This window comes from Oncorhynchus mykiss, chromosome 7 (assembly GCF_013265735.2).
Source record: "Oncorhynchus mykiss isolate Arlee chromosome 7, USDA_OmykA_1.1, whole genome shotgun sequence".
Taxonomy (NCBI): domain Eukaryota; kingdom Metazoa; phylum Chordata; class Actinopteri; order Salmoniformes; family Salmonidae; genus Oncorhynchus; species Oncorhynchus mykiss.
Genome location: NC_048571.1, coordinates 87,743,753 through 87,756,830, shown reverse-complemented (window position 1 = coordinate 87,756,830; position 13,078 = coordinate 87,743,753). Strand labels below are relative to the sequence as shown.

Genomic DNA, 13,078 nt, shown 5'->3' with positions numbered 1-13,078 from the left:
TCACCGATGAAGTGGTGTAGACATTGGCTCTGAACTTCGGCTTGCCTCCAGAAAAAAATGTGCCTGAACAGCCAAACTCTCACCGAAGTCCAAAATGTTGTCAGAATATATGCACAAACTCTTTCGCCTGGGAAGCATGTGGATGCCTTAAGCCAGGACATGGTGGACAGGGGAGCTGGCAGCCTTGTTCAGCCCTTCTCTCTTCCTCCTACAGCCTAGCTCATAAAACCCTAAATTCCATCTCCCTGATGCAGCTTTTCCACGCCACAACGACCTCACGGCACAGTACAACACGGTGCCATGACCCTAAACCCTCTGGCTTTACAGACCCACAAGTTGATTTTCCAAAACAAAGGATTTGTAGTCATTTAATTTTATTCAAATGGATAACTGAAACGGAGGCGGTTGTTGAATTGGGAAGTGAGCATCTATTTACTGTTTGTCTACAAACCCCCTCCGACTTCAAGCCTTCTCAGTTTGGAAGCATATTACAGGTTAGTCTTGGTGAGGTTAGTCTTGGTGAGGTTAGTCTTGGTGAGGTAGTTGGAGGCTTGTCCCAAATGGCACCCTGTTCTCTTCAGTATACTACTTTTGTCCAGAAGTCTCCCAAATGGCAACCTATCCCCCATTTAGACAACTGTTTTCTTTAGTCATGTTGATTATGTCTGAATGAAGCCCCCTTCATTTCAACTGCTTGACGCCTACAGTACAATCTTCCCCCCCCGTTCTACTCCAACTGCTTGAGGCTATTCCAATGTAATGTGTTATTTCCTCATTAGTTTAATTTACAAGTAAGCAGAGAGGGTCTAGAGTTGATTTCAAGTGTGTTATTTGTAATCTGTTGCTGTTAACCTCTCTGGGAGAGCTCCAAATTCAAAAAATGTCTATAAAAATCTAACTTTCATGAAATCACACATGTAAGATACCAAATTAAAGCTACACTTGTTGTGAATCCAGCCAACATGTCAGATTTCAAAAAGACTTTTCGGCAAAAGCAAACTATGCTATTTTCTGAGGATCGCACCATAGTAAAAGAAGCATATTTCAACCCTGTTGGCGTGACACAACGCAGAAATAAAAATATAATTCATGCCTTACCTATGACAAGCTTCTTTTGTTGGCACTCCAATATGTCCCATGAACATCACAAATGGTCCTTTTTGTTCGATTAATTCCGTTGATATATATCCAAAATGTCCATTTATTTGGCGCTTTTGATCCAGAGAAACACCGGTTCCAACTTGCGCAATGTGACTACAAAATATCTCAAGTTAACTGTAAACTTTGCTAAAACATTTCAAACTACTTTTGTAATACAACTTAATGGAATTTAACGTAAATAATCAATAAAATTGAAGACGGGATGATCTGTGTTCAATACAGGAAGAAAACAAACTGAAGCTAGCTTTCTGGTCACGCGCCTCTAACAGTACACTTCAAGTTACCCTCGTTCAAGATGGCCGTACTTAATTACACAAATTGAAGAAACTCAACCAATTTCTAAAGACTGACATCCAGTGGAAGCAGTAGAAACTGCAGGAAGGTCCTTTCGAAATCTGGATTCCCAATGAAAACCCATTGAAAAGAGTGACCTCAAAACAAAAAAAAATCTGAGTTTATCCTCAGGGTTTTGCCTGCTAAATAAGTTCTGTTATACTCAGACATGATTCAAACAGCTTCAGAAACTTCAGTGTTTTCTATGCAAATCTACTAATAATATGCATATCTTCTGGGGATGAGGAGCAGGCAGTTGAATTTGGGCATGCATTTCATCCAGACGTGAAAATACTGCCCCCTGTCACCAAGAAGTGAACCCTCAATATGTAGTCCAAAGAGCTGTCACTGCCAGTGAAGCAAGTCATCATTAGGTTGAAAAATCAAAACAAACCTGTCAGATGTGGCAAGGAACTTGAGGTGTGGCCACTAATTGGTACATTCTTAAAAAGAACACACTGATCTCAGGAACCCCAAAAGGCCCGGAAGACCACAGAACTGGTTGACAGAATAACTATTTCCCTGGTGAAAACCCCCTTTACAACAGTTGTCCAGATAAAGAACGCCCTCCAGGAGGTCGGCATGTCTGTCTGTCAGTCAACATTGACGAGAAGACTTCATCGGAGTAAATACAGACTGTTTACTACAAGATGTAAACCCTCAAACAGGACGACAAGATTAGTTTCCCAAATGAAAAAGCCTGTACAGTTCTGGAACTACGTCCTATGGACAGACGAGACAAAGATGAACTGGTACCAGAAGGATGAGAGTGTATGGAGAAGGGAAGGAACTGCTCATGATCTGAAGCATACCACCTCTGTGAAGCATACCACCTCTGTGAAGCATGGAGGAGGAGGTAGTGTTATGGCCTATATGGCTGCCAATAGAACTGGTTCTCTTGTATTTATTGATGCGACTCCTGACAAATGTAATTATGCTGATGAATAATGAAGTGTTTAGGGCTTTTATTTGCTCAGATTCAGCCAAATGCTTCAATACTCATCTGGACAGTGCTTCAGTGCAGATGGACAATGACCCGAAGCATACTGCGAAAGCAACCCAATACTTTTTTTTTTTTTAAAGGCAAAGATGTGGAATGTTCTGCAAAGGCTAAGTCAATCACTTGACCGGAATCCAATTGAGCATGCATATCACTTTCTGAAGGCAGAACGCCCCAAGAACAAGCAGGAACTGAGGACAGCTGCAGTGAAGGCCTGGCAGAGCATCACCAGGGAAGAAACGCAGCATTTGGTTCCAGACTTCAGGCAGTCATTGACTGCAAATGATTTGTAATCAAGTATTAAAACTCACAATTTTAATTTACTTTTTAGCCCCTAAATTTGAGACCACTTAAAGTGCTGTAATTCCAACACCGTTCACCCGATTTGGATGTAAATACCCTCAAATCAAAGCTGAAAGTCTGCGGCGTGGTGACATATACACAGCCTAAATGATAACATGGTTAATGTCCAAATATTAATGGGCCTGACTGTAAATCAGTTAAGCAGTTTTGCATATCAGTACTTAAGTAGTACTTTAGAGTATTTTACACCACTGGTCTTTAGCACAGAACTTATTCACTATGTTGACCCACTACTGGGAATACATGAATGAATAAAGATATTAGTTTCAGGGCTTAAGTGATTCATGTATTAAGTCTCCTTTTTGTCTTCTGTGTTTCAGCGTCAATGCCAGGGGCGTGTCGTGCCACAGGGCGTGGCCTCCAGCCCAGAGGTGTCAGAGTGAAACAGGTGGCTGACTTCAGAGTGGACACCAGGAACGCAGGGAGTGGGGATCTCAAGGTCTCAGTCAAAGGCCCCAGTGAGTTAATAGTTAATACAACGCTCTTATTTTTTGTAAATTTTTTCATTAGATGGTTTCTGACCCCTTTTAACCTAGAAGTTCCATTGAGGTCAGAAGACCAACTCCACCCCACTCGGTTCTCTAAATCTCCCTCCACTGATCCCTCTTCATCCTTCCCTTCTACCTCTCCCCTCTCTTTCCATACCTCCCTCCCTTCTACCTCTCCCCTCTTCCATCCCTCCATCCTACTCCACTCTGTAGTAAAAGCCACCTCCTGCTGGTGTCTATAGCAGGGGTCTCCATCCTTTCCTAGCATATATTTTGTTGTGACTAGGTGTATTGATACACCAAGTAACTTCCAATAGGTACCCTTTACGAGGCCTTGGTCTCTTGGTGGTCGAATCTGTCTGAAATTCACTGCTCGACTAAGGGACTTTACAATTACCTGTGTGTGTGGGGTACAGAGATGAGGTAGTCATCGTGTTAAACACTATTGTGCACACACAGTGAGTCCATTCAACTTGTGACTTGTTAAGCAAATGTTATCCTCTTGAATTTGAGCGTTTCTGTAACAAAGGGGTTGAATACTTACTAACTAAAGACATTTCAGATTTAATTTGTTAAATTAATTTGTCAACAATCCTAAACACAATTCCACTTTAACGTTATGAGGTATTGTGTGTTAGCCAGTGACACAATCTCAATTGAAACCATTTTAAATTCGGGCTGTAACCCAACAATGTGCAAAAGGTTGGTGTGTGAAGGCACTAGTTTGTCAGGTGAGTTTTCTTTACGGATAACATGTAATATGTTTGGGGAAAGTCTTAGTCTATCCACAAAACGTCAATTGTCATTAGCATCGCTAAATGGCTACATACGGACTGATGGCCGGCGCTGGCTGGCTGCATACGGACTGATGGCCGGCGCTGGCTGGCTGCATACGGACTGATGGCCGGCTGGCTGCATGATATTACTCAGACCATGCAGTCAGGCCAGGGGGGCATATGTGGTGGCCTGGATACAGTAGGCTGGTGCTGGTCTAGAAGCCTGGATGCAGTAGGCTGGTGTTGGTGCTGGTCTAGAAGCCTGGATACAGTAGGCTGGTGTTGGTGCTGGTCTAGAAGCCTGGATGCAGTAGGCTGGTGTTGGTCTAGAAGCCTGGATGCAGTAGGCTGGTGCTGGTCTAGAAGCCTGGATGCAGTAGGCTGGTGTTGGTGCTGGTCTAGAGAATGGTATGACCACCATGGTTGGTAGAGCCAGTCCAGCTGGAAGTCTGACCAGAAATCCTCGACCGTCGGCCTCGTTGGGCTACTAAGGTCCCAGATCTGTCTGTGGTAGAGCCAGTACACTAATGAGCCCGGCCGGTGCTAGAGAAGCTGGACCCGGTCAGTCAAGACATACCAGTAGCACTGTGGTACGAGACCTGGGTCAGCTCATTAATCACTGACACACATACCATGCTACTACCAATTTGTATCCCTCTCCCTTGTAACTATTCCCCAGCTCGTTGATGTAAATGAGTGTTCTCAGTCAACTTTAACTGGTGAAAGTACAGGTTAAATAAGCGTATCTACCTGTTGTGGTGATACTTTTAGCCCCTGGAGGCTGTTTATCATCACGGCCTTTTTGTTTTATCACAGACAGTTTTACTACTCATCCCAGTGTTTATACCAGGAGGTTGTCTGGACCTCCTTTTGTCATGTAGATCACATCAGGCTCTTTGTTTTCAAAGCCTTACTTCATAAGCTTCCCACTTAACTAATGTCGCTGATAAAATGTTCATTTACAAATTACCAAACCCGTTCACAGGGTTGGTCGACTTTGGAGACTCCTTTCGGTGGTACATCAGCCTTTTAATATTCGCAATCTCAAATATATGTTTTGATTGGATGCTATGATGTCCTTAGGCCTAATTCAGACTTAGAAATTTAAATTTCTAACAAAAAATGTTTTTTTTTTTGTATCTTAATGTGTGTATTGTGAAAGGTTCATTTGTAAAAGAGACCTTCGTGTTAAAACCTTTGTCACCAGGGAAGTCATGTTAATGATGCTTTCCTCTTGTATCCTCTTCTCTCCTCTTTCCTATCCTCTCTTCTCCATCCTCTCTCCTCTATCCTCTCTCTTCTCCATGTAGAAGGTATGGAGGAGCCAGTGAAACAGAAGGAGTCTGGTGATGGGGTGTTTAACTATGACTATTACCCTCACGCCCCTGGGAAGTACACTGTCACCATCACCTGGGGAGGACAGCACATCCCTAAGAGGTGAGGTGATTGGACCAGGAGCGTCAAAGGTTTCACTTCCCCGTTCTCTATGCTTTTGGATTGTTCATCAAAAACAAAAGCTCCATATTAGACTGTCACCCGACATGTTGGGGTTGAGTTGGTTCCTTTGGGTCACGTATGACGACTAGAGCCGTGCATGTATGTGGTGGGAGGGGCTTGGCTGACTGTTCGGTCTCTACATGTTGGTAAGAACTCATTGGGATCTAGGGACTTAGGTGAGGTAGATCGTGGGAGCTAGGGACTTGGGTGAGGTAGATTGTGGGAGCTAGGGACTTGGGTGAGGTAGATTGTGGGAGCTAGGGACTTGGGTGAGGTAGATCGTGGGAGCTAGGGACTTGGGTGAGGTAGATTGTGGGAGCTAGGGACTTGGGTGAGGTAGATGGTGGGAGCTAGGGAGCTGTGTGTCACATTGTCTCACATTTCCCATCACCAGGGCTAGACTCTGTACCCTGAGAAAGAGACTGTTGGTCACAGACGGGTTAACTTAACAAGCAACCCTGGAAATTATGCTTAGTGTGTAAGACCTGGTTTCAGCATGAGGAAATGTATTAATTTTTATGCCACACTGACGATGGAAAACTGAAAATAATTTACTCTGTCACAGTTCGCTGTGAGTGGATTTAGTCTAACATTTTATTTCCATATCTTCATCAGGGTTTACTACAATGGGGATTGGATTACAGGTCGTAACGCAGTCTTAGAGGGCTCTGGCAATGCTAATACAAAGCTTGGGAGACTGTTTAGGAGAGGGCTCTGGCAATGCTAATACAAAGCTTGGGAGACTGTTTAGGAAAGGGCTCTGGTCTGTTCGTGCTCGGCATGGTCTCCTGGAATTACCCCCATGCTGTTACCATGGTGTTACTAAGCATTGAACAGGCTCCCAGCTGACCTTGTGTCAGAGCCAGTGCTCTTCGTACCAGGTTGAAATGGCTCTCAATGGGACGGTTCACCCATTTTTGAACGTGAGTCGTTTTTGGGCGTCTCTGAGTGATGCTCTGTCGTTTTTTCCCGAGGTAATTTTATGTTTTCATGTGTGTACGAGCTCTTGATCAGACACTCGGAATAAATGTAGCAAAACTGTTTTCTGTCATTTTTTAGAATGTATCTTCGACTTGATTGCTGCCTTACAAAACATTTTGGGACTAAATCAACACTAATGAAACAAATACAATGAGTTTGAGGGTAATGTTCCTAACCACAGGCCCTTTTAAAGCCATGTTATGGAGAGGTCTGCTTGGCTACGGTACTACCATGCCTGAGAGACGGATTAGCTGGTATTACCTCCCAGACAGACTGGGTAGTCTGCCTGTTACCACGGTCTGTCTCTGCATTGAACAGGCTCTCAGCTCCCAGCGTTACTCACCTTAATGGCTGTCTGCCCCTCCCACTAACTTACAGACCTTTTTAAAGGCCATGTTCTGAAAACAATCCCTACTTGTTCCTGTGCAGAAAGACACCACTGTACTCGGTAGCGATGGCAAGGCAAAGGGGACATGAAGCACATAGAAATGAGATACTACAGGCATGATTATGGGTTTCACCAATCCCTCTGTAGGGTTGTATTTTATTACCCCCTCCAAACTCTTTGGAACATATGTCTAACTATTGTGTCTCTGTCCCAGTCCGTTTGAGGTGGGGGTTGGTCCGGAGGCGGGCCCTCAGAAGATCAGGGCCTGGGGGCCAGGTCTGGAGGGAGGCATGGTGGGTAAATCGGCTGACTTTGTGGCGGAATCCATCGGCACTGATGTGGGAGTTCTGGGTAAGTTGAAGACACGGTTTTTGAATCAAGGTGGTGTCTGTGTTTTTGGTCTGTAGGTCCTACCGTTAATGCGTTGACATTGTTCTTTGACAGTTTTTAAATCAACCAGATGTTGTATATCTGCTTTCTGTAGCTTCCCCCCCCCCCCCCCCCCAAACAAATATCATTAACAAAGCTTTCAGTGATGCACATCCAGCGTTTACATTCCCTACATTACTCATCTCATATGTATATACTGTACTCTGTACCATCTACTGCATCTTGCCTATGCCGCATGGACATCGCTCATCCATATATTTATATGTACATATTCCTTTATTTTTGTGTGTTTATAAGGTAGTTGTGAAATTGTTAGATTACTTGGATATTACTGCACGTTCGGAACTAGAAGCAGAAGCATTTAGCTACTCACATTAACATCTGCTAACCATGTGTATGTGACCAATAACATTTGATTTGGTCTTTGTTAGAGATAAGCCATTCTACCCTCCCTCTAACAGGCTTTGCCATCGAGGGCCCGTCCCAGGCTAAAATAGAGTGTGAGGACCAGAACGATGGTTCATGTGATGTGAAGTACTGGCCATCGGAGGCAGGGGAGTACGCTGTCCACGTGATGTGTGACGACGACGATATAGAGGATAGTCCCTTCATGGCTTACATCGTCCCTGACAACCAGGACATCAACCCCAGCTTGGTGAGTGATGTCACTCTTCCTGTCTCCTGGGGGACACCAGTAGTGAGACATTATAGAGGACCTAGTACAGAGCCCTGGGGGACACCAGTAGTGAGACATTGAGGACCTAGTACAGAGCCCTGGGGGACACCAGTAGTGTTACTCTTAGTATCTGCTGCTCCAGTAGCATATCTGTAAATGTGATAGTGATTGTTTCAGGTGAAGGCCTACGGTCCAGGCCTGGAGAAGAGTGGCTGTGTCATCAACAAACCGGCAGAATTCACAGTCAACACTAAGGATGCTGGGACAGGCCCCCTGAAGATCTCTGCCCAGGTAAGACAACCCTACACACGTATGTGCACACACACACACACAGACTAGTGGTAACTATGTTGTCTCTAACCCACAGAGTGCCGAGGGTGGTCCCCTCGACGTTAAGGTGAAGAAGACTGGAGACGGTGTCTACGCCTGTTCCTACACGCCCGTTGCTGCGGTCAAACACACAGTCGCCATCACCTGGGCAGGAGTCAGTGTACCCAACAGTCCCTTCAGGGTAAGACCACCGCAGGACAATGTCCCTGAACAAAACATAACCTCTCTGGAGGGTAATAAGAATAAGCATATCTAACCAATGTCACTCAGGAGAATGCTACTTACGGTACCCTAACCACTATACTGTAATCTAACCATGACCGCCTTGGAGAGTCCTGAAGCTAATCTAACCAGTCACTCAGGAGAATACAACATATGAACCTTAAGAAGCCTCTCATTCTGATAACCACACACACTGAGGAATACTGTACATTTTGTGGTCAGTAACAACACAGATGTATAGCTGATGCGTAATATAGTTGACGAACATTGGCCAATATGAATAATTTAAGGAATATTTTCTTATAATGATCAAACGCCATGTGATTACTTGATTGTCTATATTTCTATACTTTTACACTACAATATATTTGGTTTATTTGTTAATAAACACTTTCAATTTCTGTAACTATTTAATCCAGTCAATATAAACACATACATTGGTGAGCGCGTAAGACATTATGTTATTTGTGTCTATCTTTTTATACTTCATTAGTGTCTGTCATGTCAAGATTCGTGTCTGTTGCCTACAAAGAGTTTAATATCCGTAGTCTTTATATCCACTGAGACGTTTGACAAAAAAAAACTATGTTGATTTACTCGTTCAAGAAGCTCAACCCATCTGTGATTCGGTGTATCTAGTCACTATGCTGCCGGTCTGTTTGACTCGGGGGCCGCAGCCCACCTAAACCGGATCAACCACATTTCTAGAAGACATTGTTAGGAAAGGACCACAGCATCTATTACAACTGTCACACGTTACTGATCATTACAGCATTTCAAACATGTTAGCGTTTCTTTCCACTTCAACTACTGTCCATTCATACCAAAATGAATTCCAACTGATCGTTTAACTTGTTTGTCTATTAGGTTGAAGGTATTTTCATATGATACCATCACACCTACAAGGGTATTATAGTCCAGTGAAGTTGGCCAAGGGGATTGGTACATTTTTGGAAATCAATCTCAAGGTTTAACAGAATTTGAGGTCAATCTTTAGGCCCTCTTTTCAAATAAGATGCATCTGAGATTTAATTTAGGCTACATTTTACAAGTTCAATGAGCTTCCTTGTTCATATTTTCTGCCCAGAGTAGGAAACTCCGCAGGAGGCTAGTAAATGTGGGCGACGGTTTGTAGTCTGTCCATCCCTTTTCTCTGATAATCCTTCTTCATATTCTGCCAGTGACTTGGGTCTGCCGGTTCACCTTAATCATTCGACGTGAAACTGAACTGTCAAACGGACGAAAACGGGCCTTTCTTCCCCACCAAGTCAGCCATTGTTTAATCCGATTTAACCAAGGAAGGCTATGCTGTAGTTACTAAGAGTCTAACTGTCAACGTTGCCTAATGGAAGAAAGAATATCGCACGTGTGCTTACCCAGATCAAGATTGAATATATAAATTTTATTTAACGAGGCAAGTCAGTTAAGATCAAATTATTATAAATAACAATAGTATGCTCTTGATGCGGCTATAATATTACTTGTTAAAATATATGTTATACATCGGTTTTTATGGACAACAATCACAGGCCTACCAACATGTAAATTATTCTGCAGGGGAAGACGAGATACAAATAGCGAGGCCTAATACTGTTTTGAGCAGTGATTTTAATGAGTTTGTTTGTTTGGCTTTTTTTTGACAATTTTTGAAGTAAAGAAATGACGTGATCAAATCAGAGTTCTGGCAGAACCCAAAACCGTCATTTTTTTTTTTTTTGTATTGGCTTCACGGCAGTTGACCCCTCCCTGCGCAACGCACGTAGCCTAGCTGAACCTGCGCAACGCACGTAGCCTAGCTGAACCTGCGCAACGCACGTAGCCTAGCTGAACCTGCGCAACGCACGTAGCCTAGCTGAACCTGCGCAACGCACGTAGCCTAGCTGAACCTGCGCAACGCACGTAGCCTAGCTGAACCTGCGCAACGCACGTAGCCTAGCTGAACCTGCGCAACGCACGTAGCCTAGCTGAACCTGCGCAACGCACGTAGCCTAGCTGAACCTGCGCAACGCACGTAGCCTAGCTGAACCTGCGCAACGCACGTAGCCTAGCTGAACCTGCGCAACGCACGTAGCCTAGCTGAACCTGCGCAACGCACGTAGCCTAGCTGAACCAGGACACTGACTTCAGATAGATGATGCAATCGTGTATATATAAACTATTTTTGGACGGTGTGACTTTCCATTGTTTTGTTGTAGTTTGCACGCTTCCTGTTCCTGTTTCCTGTTATTGTCCTAAATGTTGTTACTGTCAATTCTCTGAAACTAAAACGGTTCTGTGCGCTCCGACCTGGGTGTCTTTCCGGAGGGGTAAAGCAGAAGGGGAATTTCCATTGGACCTTGGGTACAATTGAACAAGGTACTGTTGTTGTTGTGCAGGTGACTGTTGGGAAGGGCAGCCATCCTCACAAGGTGAAGGTTTTCGGTCCAGGAATAGAGAGGACTGGACTGAAGGCCAATGAACCCACACACTTCACTGTGGACTGCACAGAGGCTGGGGAAGGTAACCCACACACACACACACGTGCCGACTTGACACAACTGGTCCAGCTCCACTGTGGAACTCCTTTCAACACTTTGTAGAGTCCATGTCCCCGACGAATTGAGGCTTTTCTGAGGGCAAACGTGGCTGCAACTCAATATTAGGAAGGTGTTCGTAATGTTTTGTCCATGTGTTCCAGGGGACACTCAGTGTGTGTATATGTGTGTTTCAGGGGATGTGAGTGTTGGTATCAAGTGTGATGCCAATATAATCAGTGATAAAGAGGAGGACGTGGACTTCGATATCATCCCAAATGCCAACGACACTATCACTGTGAAGTACATGCCTCCAGGAGCTGGACGGCTCACCATCAAGGTCCTCTTCACTAACCAGGTAGGTGACTGATAACACACAGCACTTTATTACGCTCAGTTCCCAGTGGCTTTTTTAGGGCAAGGCAGCACTCTTAGGACCCAGATTAAATTTAGTCCTGGACTAGAGGCTTAATCTGGGTCCAGGAAACGGGCCCTTAATATGGAGGGTAATAGCCAGTTCACTTGTCTTTGTGTTTTTTAATGTCAAGTTTTGTTGTGTTTTTACGTATGTAAGATATGTCTGAGTAAATGTTCCCATCCTGTGCAAAATAGGTTTTGTTAAAGTTTTCTGTTTTTGTAGGAGATTCCCATCAGCCCGTTCAGGGTCAAAGTGGAACCTTCCCATGACGCCACCAAGGTCAAGGCCGAGGGTCCTGGAGTGGCTCGTTCAGGAGTGGAGTGTGGCAAACCGACCCATTTCACGGTGCACACTAAAGGAGCAGGCAAGGCTCCCGTGAACGTCCAGTTCACTGGTACCGGCAAGGGAGACGCCGTCCAAGACTTTGACATCATCGACAACTACGACTACTCTCATACCGTCAAGTATACTCCAATACAACAGGTAACTACTCTCATACCGTCAAGTATACTCCTATACAACAGGTAACTACTCTCATACCGTCAAGTATACTCCAATACAACAGGTAACTACTCTCATACCGTCAAGTATACTCCAATACAACAGGTAACTACTCTCATACCGTCAAGTATACTCCAATACAACAGGTAACTACTCTCATACCGTCAAGTATACTCCAATACAACAGGTAACTACTCTCATACCGTCAAGTATACTCCAATACAACAGGTAACTACTCTCATACCGTCAAGTATACTCCAATACAACAGGTAACTACTCTCATACCGTCAAGTATACTCCAATACAACAGGTAGGTAACTACTCTCATACCGTCAAGTATACTCCAATACAACAGGTAACTACTCTCATACCGTCAAGTATACTCCAATACAACAGGTAGGTATTCTCATACCGTCAAGTATACTCCAATACAACAGGTAACTACTCTCATACCGTCAAGTATACTCCAATACAACAGGTAACTACTCTCATACCGTCAAGTATACTCCAATACAACAGGTAACTACTCTCATACCGTCAAGTATACTCCAATACAACAGGTAACTACTCTCATACCGTCAAGTATACTCCAATACGACAGGTAACTACTCTCATACCGTCAAGTATACTCCAATACAACAGGTAACTACTCTCATACCGTCAAGTATACTCCAATACAACAGGTAACTACTCTCATACCGTCAAGTATACGCCAATACAACAGGTAACTACTCTCATACCGTCAAGTATACTCCAATAGGACAGGTAACTACTCTCATACCGTCAAGTATACTCCAATACAACAGGTAACTACTCTCATACCGTCAAGTATACTCCAATACGACAGGTAACTACTCTCATACCGTCAAGTATACTCCAATACGACAGGTAACTACTCTCATACCGTCAAGTATACTCCAATACAACAGGTAACTACTCTCATACCGTCAAGTATACTCCAATACGACAGGTAACTACTCTCATACCGTCAAGTATACTCCAATAAGACAGGTAACTACTCTCATACCGTCAAGTATACTC

The 13,078-nt window shown here is 44.0% G+C and overlaps 1 protein-coding gene across 2 annotated transcripts in view; it reads left to right on the top strand.

Moving 5' to 3' along the window:
* LOC110528679 (filamin-B) overlaps positions 1 to 13,078 on the top strand; it is a 113,439-nt gene that overhangs the window by 41,169 nt on the left and 59,192 nt on the right. For both annotated transcript variants that reach the window (XM_036984306.1, XM_036984305.1), the window contains exons 8-16: positions 3,178 to 3,315; positions 5,432 to 5,558; positions 7,202 to 7,338; positions 7,839 to 8,032; positions 8,231 to 8,344; positions 8,421 to 8,564; positions 10,981 to 11,104; positions 11,316 to 11,476; positions 11,759 to 12,019. In XM_036984306.1, coding sequence (XP_036840201.1) covers positions 3,178 to 3,315; positions 5,432 to 5,558; positions 7,202 to 7,338; positions 7,839 to 8,032; positions 8,231 to 8,344; positions 8,421 to 8,564; positions 10,981 to 11,104; positions 11,316 to 11,476; positions 11,759 to 12,019 — 1,400 coding nt within the window. The remainder of the gene's footprint in view (positions 1 to 3,177; positions 3,316 to 5,431; positions 5,559 to 7,201; positions 7,339 to 7,838; positions 8,033 to 8,230; positions 8,345 to 8,420; positions 8,565 to 10,980; positions 11,105 to 11,315; positions 11,477 to 11,758; positions 12,020 to 13,078) is intronic.